At 46.9% G+C, this 18,361-nt stretch overlaps 1 protein-coding gene across 1 annotated transcript in view; it reads left to right on the forward strand.

Annotated features, from left to right (window-relative positions):
• Positions 1-315: 315 nt before the first annotated feature.
• Positions 316-18,361, forward strand: part of PINX1 (PIN2 (TERF1) interacting telomerase inhibitor 1) — a 63,774-nt gene continuing 45,728 nt past the window's right edge. Inside the window, exons 1-6 of the mRNA XM_083494720.1 lie at positions 316-626; positions 3,519-3,628; positions 5,026-5,118; positions 6,522-6,600; positions 9,571-9,663; positions 11,046-11,119. Coding sequence (XP_083350846.1) covers positions 608-626; positions 3,519-3,628; positions 5,026-5,118; positions 6,522-6,600; positions 9,571-9,663; positions 11,046-11,119 — 468 coding nt within the window. The 5' untranslated portion in view covers positions 316-607. The remainder of the gene's footprint in view (positions 627-3,518; positions 3,629-5,025; positions 5,119-6,521; positions 6,601-9,570; positions 9,664-11,045; positions 11,120-18,361) is intronic.

Below are 18,361 nucleotides of genomic sequence, written 5' to 3' on the forward strand. Positions count from 1 at the left end.
AAAACGACTAAGAAATTAATCATAATAATATCTATCCTATCTAGTGCCCTGCATCCTGTATGCAACGGTGGCCAACGAGATTGGCCTGGGAGCTACCGGGGAGGCGATGCTTTGGTGAAAGTGCGAGCTTCACCAGTTGGATTTCCAGCTGCATAGCTGAGAGCGAGCCAAGAGATAAGCTCTTGCAAGGGGGTGCAGCGATGGAAACGAAGCACCGCCCGCAGAATATTAGCAGCGCAGCCGGAGGAAGGAGAGAAATCCAACAGGTAAAGATCAGCCCGGTTGAACTCCAGCCTGTTAAGCAGCAGCCGCTTTGAAACCCCGCAGCCTAACGCTGCGGCCGTCTACGCTACTGCCTGCTCCGTGCTCCGCGCAACAACGAGGGCGTAAGCGCCGCCGCCCTGTCCCTTCCCTCCTTCCCGCCATCCCCGGGCGGCTCTCGTTAAGCTCAGGGGCTCCCTAGTTCTTCCTTCCTCCGCTTTCTTCCAATCGGGCGCCCATTTTAGACGGCCGCGAGGCGCGCCTGGCAGGAGCTAGGCCCCAAACGGCGGCAGATTGGTCGTCATCACCGCGCGCCAGCCTCTTTGGGAGGCCCCCTTCCCCCAAGATGGCGATGCTGGCAGAACGTGAGTATGAAACCGGCTGAAAGGACGGCAGGGAGAGGAATGAAGGCGCGGCGAGGCCCGCTCTTCGTCTCGCGGCCGTTGACGACGTCCCGTCACGCCAGGAGGGTCCCGCTGGGCCCGGCTTCCGCCCACCCAAAGGGTCCCGCTCAGCCCCAGTCACCTGCTCCCGACCGAGGACAGCCAGATGCCTCCGGGGCATAGCTGTCAACTTTTCCCTTTTCCTCACCATCAATCTTTATTACGGTCCAGAGACCCAACAAATCATTACAAAGCAGTGCACAATTCAGGCAGCCTGTTGTTGTTTAGTCGTTTAGTCGTGTCCGACTCTTTGTGACCCCATGGACCAAAGCACGCCAGGCACTCCTGTCTTCTACTGCCTCCCGCAGTTTGGTCAAACTCATGTTGATAGCTTTGAGAACACTGTCCCACCATCTCGTCCTCTGTCGTCCCCTTCTCCTTGTGCCCTCCATCTTTCCCAACATCAGGGTCTTTTCTAGGGAGTCTTCTCTTCTCATGAGGTGGCCAAAGTCTTGGAGCCTCAGCTTCAGGATCTGTCCTTCCAGTGAGCACTCAGGGCTGATTTCCTTAAGAATGGAGAGGTTTGCTCTTCTTGCAGTCCATGGGACTCTCAAGTGTCTCCTCCAGCAGCCTACTTCCAGGTTAAACAAGCATTTTATCATTGGTTCTTGCAACCACCCATAAAAACTTTGCCACTGCTAATGTTCTAGCGTTTGTCCGGTCTTCCAATAGGAACCTGACATAATGAGCCTCTGATTTTCCCGGGAAAGGTACCAGCAAGGGTAATATCAGTTCCACCCTGGCTTGCTCATATTTTGCACAGTGCAGCAAAATATGTTTTATAGAATCGATGTCTTGAGCACACGAGCAAAGTCTGTCCTGGTAGGGAATTCCTCTCAACCTGCCATCCAACACTGCAGAAGGAAAGACATTTAGTCTGGCTTTGGAGAATAACCTTCAATAATTTGGTACTGTCAGGTTTTTAATGTAAGGTGTTAACTTAAAGACATGCCCATATTGTACTCCTACTGCCAGCGGGTACTCCTACTTTCTTGCGAGTAATCCTATTCGGAATAAGGGAATTTCCCTTTAAAAAAGGGAAATGTTGACAGCTATGCTCCGGGGTCCTTGCTTCCAAGTAGGGTTGCTGCCTGCCCTGCATAACTCAGGACTGCCCCGTATTTCAGTGTAGAATGCTGTGCGTCCTGTATTGAGACAAATTTTGTCCTGTATTTCAGGCAGGGTGGATGTGATTTAAATCAAATCTATTTAAATCACAATTTAAATCACTAGTCAGTAAATTTAATTTTTCTTCTTCTTACAGAAATACATTCCTGCTGGTATAATCTTAATACAGTGGTACCTCAGGTTACATACGCTTCTGGTTACAGATTCCGCTAACCTAGAAATATTACCTCGGGTTAAGAACTTTGCTTCAGGATGAGAACAGAAATCACGCGGCAGCAGCAGGAGGCCCCATTAGCTCAAGTGGTACCTTGGGTTAAGAACAATTTCAGGTTAAGAACGGACCTCCAGAACAAATTAAGTTCTTAACCCGAGGTACCACTGTATTTACAACCAGATGAAGGTTTCATTTTTGGAATAATAAATGTTCAGAGTAGTTTTTACAGTTATATAAAAAACTGCCGATTTGGTTATTCTGTTAGAAATACATAGACAGACAATTATGAAATTATTTATGAAACTGTTTATATCTGCACAACTTTTCTGCTGTACAGTGGTACCTCGGGTTACATACGCTTCAGGTTACATACTCCACTAACCCAGAAATAATACCTCGGGTTAAGAACTTTGCTTCAAGATGAGAGCAGAAATCGTGCGGCGGCAGCGGGAGGCCCCATTAGCTAAAGTGGTGCTTCAAGTTAAGAACAGTTTCAGGTTAAGGACGAACCTCTGGAACAAATTAAGTACTTAACCCGAGGTAGCACTGTACTTTATTGGAAGAAGAAAAATAATCATTTCCTTAATAGCAATTTAAACAATTTATTTAACTAAAACAATAACATTATAGCATATGTATCCATGATTGTTAACTGATGTGGTTAAACTTTTTAGACTGAGTTTCAGCACACATGAAAAACTTAAAACAAATCCTTATTTCCTGATTAATAGCCTTTGGACTACAATGTAACTTAAACAGAAAACTATCTTTAGAAAGATTTTTTCCTCCAAAAGCATTTTATTTTAAAAATCCAATTTAAATAAAAAAAATCAATTTAAATTTAAAAAAAAATCCCATTTAAAGTGATGGATTGCTTTAGAGTCACTTCAGCACCATATTGGAAAAAAATAAAAAATACAAATCATTCACCAACTCCTCCCCCCCCACCCCACCCTCGCCCTGTCCTGTATTTTGCCAGAACAAAGATGGCAACCCAGCTTCCAAGGTATATGTTAGAAGGAAATCAGGAAACAAGAGGAAAGTGGCTCATTGAGACCTGTGTTTTATAACGTGCTTTTTTGTGTACACTGCTCTGAGGTTTACGAGCCTGGTTTAAGAAGATCCCTAAAATTTAACCATTTTTCCTGACTTGCTGAGAAGCTGAAAAGGAGCAACCCATGCTTGTTGCGGGTTCAGTTCTTCTGGACACGTCAACTGGCGGTCATTGCCACCTCGTATAAGAGGCACTGCTGCTTATTCTTACTCTCCATATTTGTTTGCTCTGCAGTGCCCTGGCCCCTGTGTGAATTTAAAAGCCTAGAGGCAGTTAGTGGAAGGGCTTCATGGAAAGAAAATGGTTTGTCAGTGTCCTTAAGCCAGTCCTGGCCAGGAGGGGAGAGGGAAGAGCAAGCCAGAGGGAAAATTTCATTTCCAACTTTGGGGACTTAAATTAGCTTTCTCTCTCTTCTCAGCACGCAGGAAGCAGAAGTGGTCTGTGGATCCCCGGAACAGCGCTTGGAGTAAAGATGAATCAAAATTTGGCCAAAAGATGTTGGAAAAAATGGGGTGGTCAAAAGGCAAAGTAAGTCTGCGTAGCACAAAAAATATATGAATGGTTCAGAGGTGTGTATCTGCCTTGTACAAGCCAGAAGGTGTGTGCTGAAATGGGCAACACTTCTGTCGTAAGGAGAAGGGGTTACCCTGGGATTGTAGAGCCAGTCACTGAGACGTGACTAACCGCCTGATCAGTCCCCAGCCAAGCCACTTGCAGCCTTCCCTTCCCTAGCCTTCCAGCTCCTCAGTTAGAAATTGTGTTTGTGGCAGCAGGGCAAGCTGCCCTGCTGCATGTTTTTGACCTGCTAAGCGGGTAAACCAAACTGGTGAACTGTTCTTTCCTTCTCTGACACACACACATGCGCACACACACAGGTTTAATGAAATTTCAGCAGCTGGCATTGCTTTGCGTTTATGACTTTAGAAATGCATTTTTTTATATTGCATTTTTACATTGTTCACTGCTCCCAGCTCCCATGGAAGGAAGGTCAGTATGGAAATGGAATCCATCAATTGAAGGGTAGCTAACTCTGGCTCCATCCATCAACTAGGGGATTCAGGGATGCTGGTTGATGTCTGTCTCTCTGTGTGTGTGTGCATATATATAAAAGAGTCATGACCGACTCTGGGGTTGCACCGCTCATCTCGCTTTATTGGTCGAGGGAGTCAGCGTACAGCTTCCGGGGCATGTGGCCAGCATGACTAAGCCGCTTCTGGCGAACCAGAGTAGTGACAGAGTACAGTGGTGTCCCGCAAGACGAATGCCTTGCAAGACGGAAAACTCGCTAGACGAAAGAGTTTTCCGTTTTGGAGGTGCTTCGCAAAACGAATCTCCTATGGGCTTGCTTCGCAAGACGACAATGTCTTGCAAGTTCCTGCTGGTTTTTTTCCCTCCCCCCCCTTTTTCTAAGCCGCTAAGCCGCTTATCAGCTGATCCGATCAGCAGATAAGCCGCTAAAAGCCGCTAATAGCGCTAATCCACTAATCCTTCAATGGGCTTGCTTCGCAAGACGAAAAAACCGCTAGGCGAAGAGAATCACAGAACGGATTCTTTTCGTCTTGCGAGGCACCACTGTAGTTCCCTTCCCACCGGAGCGGTACGTATTTATCTTTGACGTGCTTTCGAACTGCTAGGTTGGTCGGAGCAGGGACCGAGCAACGGGAGCTCACCCTGTTGCGGGGATTCGAACCGCTGACCTTCTGATCGGCAAGTCCTAGGCTCTGTGGTTTAACCCACAGCGCCACCCGCATCCCTATGTGTTTGAGATATGGTGTTTTTATCACTGTTACAACCTGTTGTATGCCACCTTGGAAGGCACACCATTGAAATGCAAGTTGGAAACCTTTTTGAGACAAATAAAATAATTTGCGAGGTGTTTCAGCCTCCCTCAGCTGATTTCATTACTCTTCTTCTCTTTCTGCCAGGGGCTTGGAGCTCAGGAGCAAGGGAACACCGAACACGTCAAGGTCCAACTGAAAAACAACACTCTGGGCTTAGGAGCAACCGCCAACCAAGGGGTGGGTGGAGTGAATGGAAACGAGGTCTACATCTGCTCAAATCAGGCACGAGCATTCAAATTCACATTTATCTGCCTATCTTGAAATTCATTTTGTGAGTTTTCCGTTCTCTGCAGAGCTCCAGATCCTCAGGGTTTGCAGAAGGGGAATCAACCCTGTAAAATGAGCAGATATGCAGACAGGCTTGATTTGTATTTAAAGTTCACGGAAAGTGACTTTGACTAGTTCTTGTTTTGGGTTTGCACAGAATAATTTGGATTTTTGTGCAAGTGCAGTCTGTCGTTTGAAATTGAATTAGATCACTTGTCATTTTAGCAACTAGACAAACAGCTCTTTTCCAGCATCATACCAAGCCCAAGGTTACAATTAAGGAGCTATTGCTTGGTGTGATATCTCAGTTGATCAACCATGGTTTGCAGTCATCTGCCAATTTGGTTTTGAAATGATGATGGCTATCTGCCTCCACAGTAGAGACAGCAACACTCCTGAAGACCAGTTGCTGGAAACCACAGGAGGAGAGAGTTTCTCTTGTGCTCAAATCCTGATTGCAGGTTTCCCACAGGGATCTGGTTGGCAACTGCAAGAACAGGGTGCTGGGCTGCATGGGTCAATGGCCTCATCCAGCAGGCTCTTCTTGTGTCCTTGTGTATGGATATGTGGGTGAAACCACGAAAACAGCATTGCAACACAACGTCCCCTCTCCCTCTCCTCCTCTTGGTTTGCTCTCAGTGATGTCACAGAACCAAAACTGATTGCCTGTGTGGCACAATGATGTCATCACGGTCACAGTACGTTCCCCGATTAACAGGGATGGAGCCGTTTAAAATGCCCTTTTCAGGTTTGGGTTGTGTTTTCTGAAGCGTGGAACCCGAACAGCGGCAGATGTGGGGGTTGGGGGAGGGTCATTGGCTGCGAACAAACACATGAAATGAATGCAGGAGTGGAAAGAAAGGTTTGGGGGTGGCAATTTGCAATCATTCCTTCCTTTCCCCCACCAGCACAGCTGCTACTCGATCGCGGCAACTTCCACAGCGAAAATCAAACCTCATGAAAATTCAGTGCAGCATGAAAGCGGAATTTAAGAAAATCAGTTTGCTTGTGGGTTTACCTTTGGGGTGCTAGACTAGATCACCAATAGCCTGATCAAACAGGGCTCTAATTACTTTGTTAGTCATGTCTGCCAGTCTGGTACATGCAAGCAGTCTGGTACCAGAGGCCTTCTCTGGTGCTTGTACGGTCCGTCCGTCCCCCCAAAGGCTTAAGAGAGACATATTGTAGCCAGTGGATTAGGTTGTGATGTGTATTTGGTTGTGAGTCCGTGTGGTGCCCACATCAGTTTTCCTGGTTTGCAAAGAAAACTGAACCCCGAAAGACCGGTGACCCTCTTGTGTGATATTTTGCAGGACAACTGGATCGCCCATCAGGATGACTTCAACCAGCTTCTGGCAGAGCTGAACAACTGCCACGGACAAGACGCCCCAGGTACGGGAGTGAGCAATGAAAGGGCTCTGTGACTTGTTCCCATTGAATCAGCTACCAAATAAACTTATGCTATGCAATCCTTGGCCACACGAGGGCACTGCTGGCACTTGTGTGATTAAAATTGAAACCACAAACTATACCAGTGGCCAAATTTGTGGAAACCTTTTGGGAAAAGTGTATTTTCAAGGTTTGATGGCTAATAACACCTGATTGGCTCTCTAAACACTCGTGTTCATTGGCTACATTCAAATAGAGGAAAGCTACTGCATATCAACCTAAGCAAGTTTTGCTTCCTTTTTCTGGTTATTTGGCTATAACCTTTGATAGAATATAGATAATTGAACAAACTTTGTTGCACTACATTCTTCATTAAATTATCTTTCCATTCATATATAATTTTATGGTATTACTCCCAAAAAAAGTGGTGTTATGAGCCATGAAACCTCAAAAATACACTTTTTCCAACAGATTTCCACAATTTTGGCCACTAGTGTAGACACAGTCTGGCCAAACAGAATGAGAGGTGTGTATTGCTGAAGGTGTGTGGGAGCACCTTTTAAAAAAATATTAACATTTCATTTTTAAAAATCTGTTCTAAAAAAATAAAGTAATACAGAGAAAAAAGATGGGTAGCGGTGGTTGGGAGAACAAAGAAGTTATAATAAAATAAAAACAATTACAGAAATTCAGTGAATATACTCCCATACATTCTTATATAAACTGATACGTTAGTGTCCGAATATACCGCATTTTTCGCTCTATAAGACGCACCAGACGTTTTTGGAGGAGGAAAAAAATATTCTGAATCTTAGAAGCCAGAACAGCAGTGAAAGCAGCAATCCCTCTTGCTGTTCTGGCTTCTGGGATAGCTGCGCAGCCTGCATTCGCTCCATAAGACGCACACACATTTCTCCTTACTTTTTAGGAGGGAAAAAGTGAGCCTTATAGAGCAAAAAATACGGTATATGTAGATGTTAAGATTCTACTACATTCTATACAAACTCCTTCCAAACGTTGTCATATTTATCCAAACAAAGTCTACATCTCTAAGCAGTCCATTCATAAGTTGCAAGCATTGTCCTATTATCAATCCATTGATTAAATGGTATCATACATGTATAGTCTTCCAGTTCATCAGTATCAGTCTCTTGGCCACCATTAGGGCACATAGAATCCATTTTTTGTTGTCTCGGGAGTGACTTGAGTTGTGCCTCACTTCCTAGGCTTGACTTTTAGCAACATTGGAAGCTGCCTTATACTGAATCTGGCCATTGGTCCATCTTGCTCAGTTTTATCTACACACTGACAGTCAGCTGCTGTCCAGGGTTTAGGCAACAAGTCTCCCCCAGCCCTACCCGGAGATGTCAGGATTTGAACTCGGGACCTGGATGCAAGGCAGATGCTCAGACACAGAGCTATGGCCCTTCCCCATAGACTAGTTTAGACCAGCCCTTGAACCACACAACACATAGCTGAGACATTGACTGACAGGCATCAGGCTTGGGATGAACAAAAGGGGGGGGGGAAATATTGCACAACTTGGTGTACTAATGATAGAATTCTGAAGGCTAGATTGTGAATTGCTGTGAATCAAAGGAAGAACATCCATTTCATCCCTGCTAGAATTCACCAGGGGCACAATGCAGAAGTTAAGCTTTTAAAGCCCTACCAGCTCCATCTGGTACACAGGATGAGACCCTCCCTGCCCGCAGACTGTCTCGCCAGAGTGGTGCATGCACTGGTTATCTCCCGCTTGGACTACTGCAATGCGCTCCATGTGGGGCTACCTTTGAAGGTGACCTGGAAACTACAACTAATCCAGAATGCGGCAGCTAGACTGGTGACGGGACAGCCGCCGAGACCACATAACACTGGTCTTGAAAGACCTACATTGGCTCCCAGTACGTTTCCAAGCACAATTCAAAGTGTTGGTGTTGACTTTTAAAGCCCTAAACGGCCTCGGCCCAGTATACCTGAAGGAATGTCTCCACCTCCATCGTTCTGCCCGGACGCTGAGGTCCAGCGCCGAGGGCCTTCTGGCGGTTCCCTCATTGCGAGAAGCAAAGCTACAGGGAACCAGGCAGAGGGCCTTCTTGGTAGTGGCGCCCGTCCTGTGGAACGCCCTCCCATCAGATGTCAAAGAGATAAACAACTACCTGACATTCAGAAGACATCTTAAGGCAGCCCTGTTCAGGGAAGTTTTTAATGTATGACATATTAATGTATTTTTGGCCTTTGTGGAAGCCGCCCACAGTGGCTGGGGAAACCTAGCCAGATGGGTGGGGTACAAATAATAAATTATTATTATTACTAAACGGCCTTGGTCCTGTATACCTGAAGGAGCGACTCCACTTCCATTATTCTGCCCGGACACTGAGATCCAGTGCCAAGGGCTTTCTGGCGGTTCCCTCCCTGCAAGAAGCCAAGTTACAGGGAACCTGGCAGAGGGCCTTCTCGGTAGTGGCACCCACCCTGTGGAACGCCCTCCCATCAGATGTCAAAGAGATAAACAACTACCAGACTTTTAGAAGACATCTGAAGGCAGCCCTGTTTAGGGAAGCTTTTCATGTCTAATAGGTTACTGTATTTTAGTGTTTTGCTGGAAGCCACCCAGGGTGGCTGGGGAAACCCAGCCAGATGGGCGGGGTGTAAATAATAAATTATCATTATTATAATCATTATTATTAGTATTATTATTATTAAGTCCTTTGCTGCTGAAGTTAATGTGGGAATTGTAGAATTGTGGAGAGTTCTCAAGGCTCATCTAGCCTATCCCGCCGCAGTGCAGGGATCGCTGCTAAGGAATCCCTGACTGACAGCCGTTCAACTTCTGTTTAAAAACCTCCAGTGAAGGAAAGTGTTTTAAGCAGGAAGTGTGAGGAGGGTCTCTCGGATCAGAAACCGAGTGAGATTCTGCAGAAGGCAGCACACGTCTTTGCCTCATACAGCAAATTCTGCTTGTGTTTCCAGAGGCTGCGTCCAAGGAGGAGAAAAGAACCTTTAGCCTGGAGGAGAAATCTAAGAGTGCCCGGAAACGAGTTCATTATGTGAAATTTGCCAAAGGTAAGGGAGAAAGCAAAAGGAGAACAAAACCAAATCACCAGTCATCTCCTGGATACAGCAACTGCTTGCAATCAGGGATGCGGGTTTCCTGGGAAATATCGAATTGGGGGCTTGTTTGTTTTCTGGGAAATTTCCCCAGGCTTTAAAAATCAGTTGGGATTCATTAGAGCATGTTTTGACCTCTGTTTAGTAAGCATAAGTCTGCCCTGTTCATGGTATGTCCCGTAGGCTACAAAGGTTTTTGCTTTTGCGACTTAAATGTGCTTTAAACCTTACTCAGAACTTAACTTGGATATTACTTTTATCAGTAAACTCAGTGTTTATAAGACAACACAGCAGCACATATTTCCTTTAAATTGCTTAAATGTGAAGATAAAAGATTTGAAGGCAGTTAACGTTCTAATTCAGCTCTGCTAAGGAGGTGTGCATTAGATAAATTGAGAGATTCCTTAGGTAAATCAAGTTATCAGTGGATGGGGAGTTAATTACAACATTGAAACTACCCATTTGAATTGATATTATTCATTATATTACTGTATATAGTAGAGGCAGCCAATGTGATGCCTTCCAGATGTTACTGGACTACAACTCCCATCAACCCTTGCCAGTACGGCTGATGGTCAGGAATGATGGGAGTTGTAGTCTCATCTCTCGTGGTAACCATGTTGCCTACTCATGATTTAAAGGTGTTGAAATGGAACATCGTTGTTTCCAGTGCTTAGATCAGGAGTCAGAAAACTTTTTCAGCAGGGGGCCGGTCCACTGTCGCTCAGACCTTGTGGGGGGCCAGGCTATATTTTGGAGGGGGGGGAATGAACGAATTCCTATGCCCACAAATAACCCAGAAATGCATTTAAAATAAAAGCACATATTCTACTCATGTAAAAACACGCTGATTCCCAGACCGTCCTCGGGCCGGATTTAGAAGGCAGTTTGGCCGTTTCCGGCCCCCGGGCCTTAGTTTGCCTACCCATGACTTAGATCAACAGTGCTCGCCACACTTAAAATTCATTGCTGTTATTTAACACTGGCAATTTGCCTAAAATTCTCTAAGCGCCATACATATATTAAAGATATGGCAATCGCCATCTGCTGGCTCTCAGTCAAATAAGACACAGCATGAGAGGAAAAGACAATGAGGAGGGGAGAGGAAAGCAAGTGCTGGAGCAGCTGCTCCTTCAGCTAGTAGCCTTCACTAGTCCTCTGCTCCATGAATTTGCGCAGTCATCTTTTAAAGCCATCCAAGTTGGTAGCCATCACTGTATCTTGTGGGAGAGAGTTCCACAGTCCTTTCCTTGTTCTGAATCCTCAGCCGACACTCAGCTGTGTCGGATGCCCGTGAGATCTAGTGTCATGATAGTGTCTCTTTTGTTTCACCCCAGGAAAAGATCTCTCCTCCCGAAGCGAAGATGACCTGTCTTGCATTTTTGGGAAGCGGCAAGCCAAGAAAACACAGGTATGGGGCTCGTTTTGATTTCCCCCTCCTTTCACCTGCACTTGGTCTAGTTGCAAGTTGTCTTTCCCTGTGTACAAAATCCACATTAGGGTGACCAGGTCATCTGGACAAACTTGGCTTGCAATCCTATTTTTGCCCTGAGCTCCTTGGAGTAAAGTGAGGGGTGTTAATCCAATTGATCAATCAATAAAACAGTGGTTCTCAACCTGTGGGTCCCCAGATGTTGTTGGACTACAACTCCCATAATCCCTGGGCTCTGGCCTTGCTAGCTAGGAGTGATGGGAGTTATAGTTCAACAACATCTGGGGACCCACAGGTTGAGAAAGGCTGCAATAAAATACAGTGGTCCCTCGCAAGACGAAAAGAATCTGTTCTGTGATTCTCTTCGTCTAGCGGTTTTTTTCGTCTTGCGAAGCAAGCCCATTGAAGGATTAGCGGATTAGCGCTATTAGCGACTTTTAGAGGCTTTTAGCGGCTTATCTGCTGATCGGATCAGCTGACAAGCGGCTTAGCGCTATTAGCGGCTTTTAGCTGCTTTTAGCGGCTTATCTGCTGATCGGATCAGCTGATAAGCAGCTTAGCGGCTTAGAAAGGGGGGGGGAGGGAAAAAAGCCAGCAGGAACTCGCAAGACATTGTCGTCTTGCGAAGCAAGCCCATAGGGGATTCGTTTTGCGAAGCACCTCCAAAACGGAAAACTCTTTCGTCTAGCGAGTTTTCCGTCTTGTGAGGCATTCGTCTTGCAGGGCACCACTGTAATAACACTAATAAAACACATATTGGGACGTACATTTCATTGCACATGATAGGATTTAGAGTAAGTATGCATATCATTGCGATGTTAAGTGGCATTGGCATGTTAAATCAGTTGCACACACACACACGTCTGCTGTGCATTGACCAGGCATAGGCACACTCGGCCCTCCAGGTGTTTTGGGACTACAACTCCCACCATCCCTGACCACTGGCCCTGTTAGCTAGGGATGGTGGGAGTTGTAGTCCCAAAACATCTGGAGGGCTGAGTTTGCCTATGCCTGCCACTGACTGTGCAGGCAAAGCCAGGTCGGGGAGTGTCATTCAGATGTCAGGAGATTGACAGGATAGTAGCCCTGCTCAGCTGTCAGACGTGGCCTGTAGGGAATGAGAGGTCCTGTTTTGTGGCATAGGAGAAGGTTGCCAGCCCAAGGCTGGCAGGTGGAAATCAGTCCCAAAGCTGGTAAATCAGAATGAAAAAATTATGGTTAAAAAAACCCAACCCCAGCTGGAAAACATCTTGCCATTGAAAATGCATTTTATTTATTATTATTTTTCTAAAATTCATAACACCGCTTGATTCAGAGGGGTTTGTGTAAAAATGATTAAGCCGTGAAATGGCCGATAAGAAAAATTAACAGTAATTAAAAAAAAAAAACCTTCCAAGAAGGGAAAGAGGATTAAGTCCCGACCAGAGAAGAATGGCAGGTTAAGTTGATGGATTATTATGCCGAAATGGCAAAAATGACCAAAAGAATCAGAAACCGGGAAAACCAAAATTTTAATAATGAATGGGGAAAAATTGTGATTTATCTTGAAAAACCATTGTAAACAGTTAAAATTGTTAGTAGGATGGGAATACCACTTGTAGTTTAATGGTTAATTTTGGATATACAGTGGTGCCTTGGGTTAAGTACTCAATTTGTTCTGGAGGTCCGTTCTTAACCTGAAACTGTTCTTAACCTGAACCTGTTCTTAACCTGAAGCACCACTTTAGCTAATGGGGCCTCCTGCTGCTGCCACGCCGCTGGAGCATGATTTCTGTTCTTATCCTGAAGCAAAGTTCTTAACCTGAAGCACTATTTCTGGGCTAGCGGAGTGTGTAACCTGAAGCGTATTTAACCTGAAGCGTATGTAACCTGAGGTACCACTGTAATGGAGAGAGAAAAGATTTGGATCATCATAAAAGATGCAGAAGGAAATGAATAACGATAGGACTCACAAAGGGGAGGAAGGAAGTCCAGGAGATGCTATGGAATCTTGTCTTTATGTTGTATGTTGGATACATGTTTGTCAAACTGTAATTTGAAAAATCAAATAATTTTTTTTAAAAACCCTTCCAAAATTTAGAATGAAAATAAACTGAAACCAGATTAAAGCACGCGCCAGCTTTCTGTAAACACTTGGGTCGGCTCGCCTAAGCAAACGTGTTTCCAACAGGCACCGAAAAGAGCACAGTGAACCCGCCTGCCTGATATCAATCGGCGGGGACTTCCAAAGCGTAGGTGGTGCCGCACTAAAAGTTCTTAGAAATGGGTGTTATGTGGCACTCGTAACAGCGCCAGTTCTTCTTACTAAAGTAGCTGATTGGGTAAGGCAATCTTGCAGGTACACTGGTCCAAAGTTATTAAGGGCTTTATGCACTGATAGCAACACCCTTGAACTTGGCCCGGGACCATTTTCTGTCACGGTGAGTCAGAGGGAGCCAACGCGTAGCCCTTCTGATGCTGCGGCCGTCTCTCCCCCTGGGGAGGCGTCATAGCCCCTGTAGAGAGCACCGCGTTGACTATCCCTGCGTTGAGCTATCCACAGTACCGCACGGAGCAGCTCTTTCTGATGTAGGTACCGTTTCCATCGCGATGGAATTTGGAGCTGTCGTGCTGGTGTAAATCAAATCCACGATTGCAACATTAGCAGCGAGATTGCGATGAGTCACCTGTGGAAACTGTCACCGGTTGATAGGTCTAGATCGAGATCTAGGCCAGATTAATTTTCCTTTTTCCAATGCAGGAAAAATTGTGTGTGTGTGTGTGTGTGTGGCTTATGTTTGGGAGTTGAACCAGCGTATCGGACCTGATCCATAAAAAAAATATTCAGCTTCCGGAATCGGCTGCTAGCTTGGGTGCCTTTGGAAATGGGGATTAGGCGGGTTCGCAGAGGAGGTGTCACGACAAGCCGATCTGCAGCAAAACATGGCCGTGTGGAGTTTCCCAGTTCTGGGTTCCAGCCAGCCATGCCCTGCCCTGCTCCAGGAAACTCCGTTCTGTTACGACTCTTGCCTGCCTGCCCCCGCACCCCCCAGTTTTCCTGCCCCACCTCTCAAGAAATACCAGTCCATGCCCACTAAATTTTCTCAGAACTCACTGGGCTAATCTGGAGTTCCCCCTCCCTTGTTTTCTATTTCTCAGAAAGCTTTAAACCCCGCTCCACCCCTGAGCACATTTGATGGCTCCCAAGCCTGATAATAACTTCCTAGTCTAAATAACTCAGTTCGTTACAGCTAATAACACCAAGCTTGCAGGTTCGATCCCTGCTGCATATTCCTGCGTTGCAAGGGGTTGGACTAAATGATCCCCAGGCTTCCTTCCAACTCTGAAATTCTGTGATTCCTCCTGTGTGGACAGTGCAGAAGATGTTTCGGGAGAAGCGCTCGCTACCCCTCCCCCCCCCAGATGTGGCCACATGTGGGTCTCTGTTTCCGTTCCTTGGAAACTTGGCACCAAACAGAGGGCCTGGTTATGAAGCCCTGGAGCACATCAGTTTCGGACCTGAAAGAGCAAGGGATCGCTGGCTGTGAGTGTCCCCGTATCTCTTCCGGCCGAGATAGGAAGAGTCCTGGTGTACATCAGGAACTGGGGTTCTTCTGACAGAAGGAGGCTCACCAGGGCTTCAGCCATCTCTGCGTTTGCTCTGTGGTCGCCTTGGGCGAACAGCTCACTGCTACCGATAGCAACTGCAACCCAAGCCTCTGGCTGGGACATCTTCAGCCTCAGAGCTTCCCCGCGGTCTCAGCTCCTATATCCTTGAAAGACTGCGATAACCGAGGGATTCATATTTTTTCTCTCTCTCTCTTTCCTTTTTTTCTCCGTCGCTTATCCAGCAGCTGCTTAGCCGGTGACACAACACTGACATCTCCCGCTATCTCGCTCCCAGCCCGTTGGGAAGCAGGCGTGTCAAAACTGACCCTAACCAGTGATGCTTTTGCTTTTGGGGGAGAGTTCAGGACAGAAAAGTCAGCCACGGAGAATCGGGTTTTCTTCCCTAAAGGACCATCTGCAGCAGGAACAGACTATTCCCCCAGCCTTGGCCAACTGGGTGCCCTTCGTGGTTGTTCTGATTGGCGTCATAGTCCCAAACCAGAGAGAAAGAGCATAAGAGAGTGTGCAGGATCAGGCCAGCGGTCCATCTTGCCCAGCACCCTGTCCTCACAGGGGCCAACCAGATTCTTGCAGGAAACCCACCAGCAGGATTTGAGCACAAGAGCAACACTCCCGACTCCTGTGGTTTCCAACAACAGGGATACAGAAGCTTTGTGAGAGCCAGTGTGGTGTAGTGGTTAAGAGTGGTAGTCTCGTAATCTGAGGAATCAGGTTCGCGTCTCCGCTCCTCCACATGCAGCTGCTGGGTGACCTTGGGCCAGTCACACTTCTTTGAAGTCTCTCAGCCCCACTCACCTCACAGAGTGTTTGTTGTGGGGGAGGAAGGGAAAGGAGAATGTTAGCCGCTTTGAGACTCTTTAAAAAGGGAGTGAAAGGCGGGATATCAAATCCAAACTCTTCTTCTTCTTCTTCTTGTTGCCTCTCAGCTGTGGAGGTAGAACATAGCCGTAATGGCTAGTAGCCCTCGATAGCCCTCTGTGGATTTCTCAGATTTTCTGTAGCATTGAGTTCCCTAGTTCAACGGCACAACCTCTGGGGAGCACCAGGTTGGCAAAAGCTGGAGTATAACACCGAGAGCCTCTCCCTTCCAGCAGGGGGCGCTAACTCTCCAGTCCCTTCACAGAGATGGGTTTGTTGAGTTTTCCCAGCTTCCAGGGGTTTGCAGTGAATTTTTTTGTGGAGGGGAACAGCTCACGAAGGGTTGTTGTTTAGTCGTGTCCGACTCTTCGTGACCCCATGGACCAGAGCACGCCAGGCCCTCCTGTCTTCCACTGTCTCCCGCACTTTGGTCAAACTCATGCTGGTAGCTTTGAGAACACTGTCAAACCATCTCGTCCTCTGCCGTCCCCTTCTCCTTGTGCCCTCCATCTTTCCCAACATCAGGGTCTTTTCCAGGGAGTCTTCTCATGAGGTGGCCAAAGTCTTGGAGCCTCAGCTTCAGGATCTGTCCTTCCAGTGAGCACTCAGGGCTGATTTCCTTCAGCATGGAGAGGTTTGATCTTCTTGCAGTCCATGGGACTCTCAAGAGTCTCCTCCAGCACCAGAATTCAAAAGCATCCATTCTTCGGCGATGAGCCTTCTTTATGGTCTGGCTCTCATTTCCATACATCACTACTGGGAACACCATAGTTTTAACTATACGGACCTTTGTTGGCAAGGTGATGTCTCTGCTTTTTAAGATGCTGTCTAGGTTTGTCATTGCTTTCTCCCAAGAAGCAGGCATCTTTTAATTTAGTTCCCTAGTTTAACAGCGTACAGTGGTGCCCCACAAGATGAATGCCTCGCAAGACGGAAAACTCGCTAGACGAAAGAGTTTTCCGTTTTGGAGGTGCTTCACGAAACGAATCTCCTATGGGCTTGCTTCGCAAGACGAAAATGTCTTGCGAGTTCCTGTGGGTTTTTTTTTCCTCCTCCCCCCCCCCCTTTTTCTAAGCCGCTTATCAGCTGATCCGATAAGCTGATAAGCCGCTAATAGCGCTAATCCTCTAATCCGTCAATGGGCTTGCTTCGCAAGACGAAGAAACCGCTAGACGAAGAGAATCATGGAACGGATTCTTTTCGTCTTGCGAGGCACCACTGTACTGCATGAATAAGTCCTTTTCTCTGTGCTGAACCTTCCAGCATTCAGCTTCATAGGAGCCCAGGCCCTCCAGGATGATGATGATGATGATGATGATAATTTATTATTTATATCTCGCCCTTCTGGCTGAGTTCCCCCAGCCACTCTGGGCGGCTCCCAATCAAGTGGATATCATGGAATCATAGAGTTGGAAGGGCCAGTGTTGTCCAACCCACCGCAATGCTGGAATCCCAACTTCTCAGCTCATCAGGAACCGCTCTTGGCTGCTTGCAATAAAACTCCTGAGAGCCAGGGTGGCATTGGGGTTGCAGAGCATCTGGGGGGGGGGGGCAGGGCTCAAACTTTCAGTCTTCCAGGAAGCTCAGTGGGCAACGCTGGACCTCTTGGTACCTTTCAGCCTGAGCCCACCCCACAGGGTTCTACTGATGATAAAATAGGGGCAGGGGGCTAACAGCTTTGTTAGTTAATCAAATCATCACAAGGCTAATTGCACATGCGCAAGATACGCACATCAGAGAGGAATAAAAATGTGGTTTGGGGACCAGGAAAAGATGGTCACCGCATTTCTTTTATTTTTATTTATTTATTCAATTTATACACCGCCCTATAAGGGACGCGGGTGGAGCTGTGGGTTAAACCACAGAGCCTAGGACTTGCCGATCAGAAGGTCAGCGGTTCGAATCCCCGCGACGGGGTGAGCTCCCATTGCTCTGTCCCTGCTCCTGCCAACCTAGCAGTTCGAAAGCACGTCAAAGTGCAAGTAGATAAATAGGTACCGCTCTGGTGGGAAGGTAAACGACGTTTCCATGCGCTGCTCTGGTTCTCCAGAAGTGGCTTAGTCATGCTGGCCACATGACCCGGAAGCTGTACGTCGGCTCCCTTGGCCAATAAAGCAAGATGAGCGCCGCAACCCCAGAGTCAGCCACGAATGGACCTAATGGTCAGGGGTCCCTTTACCTTTATACCGCCCTATACCCGGAGGTCTGAGGGCGGTTCACAAACAAAGACCACCACGTATAAAATCAAACCAAAAAACAATAACCCAATAACCCCCCCCCCAAAAAAAGAACCACATTCAATAAGATCAACTAAAGGCATGGTTAAAAATGAACGTTTTTGCCTAAAAGTGTGTAATGAAGTTGCCAGGCAAACTTCCCTGGGGAGAGCATTCCACAGACGGGGAGCCGCTGCAGAGAAGGCCCTGCTCTCATGTTGCTACCCTCTCAAGGAGACGACACGTGAAGGAGGGCCTCGGAGGATGATCTCAGGGTCTGGGTAGTTTCATATGGGAAGAGGCTGTCTTTGATGCTGATTCTCTGGAGTTCTTACGATCCCAGCTCTTAACTGCTAGAATAAATAACTGTATTTATTAGGATTCACTCTTCTACCTGACTCCCAAGTCTTTCCCTACAAAGGCAAATCTTCCTGTTCTTTCTCCCTCCCACCCATCTCAAGGGGGCTGAAGGCCAGCCAAGTATCGTCCCACTGGGGACTTCCGTTCCTTTCCCAGTGCCACGTAACACACACACACA

Source organism: Podarcis liolepis (genome assembly GCF_965112155.1).
Source record: "Podarcis liolepis genome assembly, chromosome: 3".
Lineage (NCBI taxonomy): Eukaryota > Metazoa > Chordata > Lepidosauria > Squamata > Lacertidae > Podarcis > Podarcis liolepis.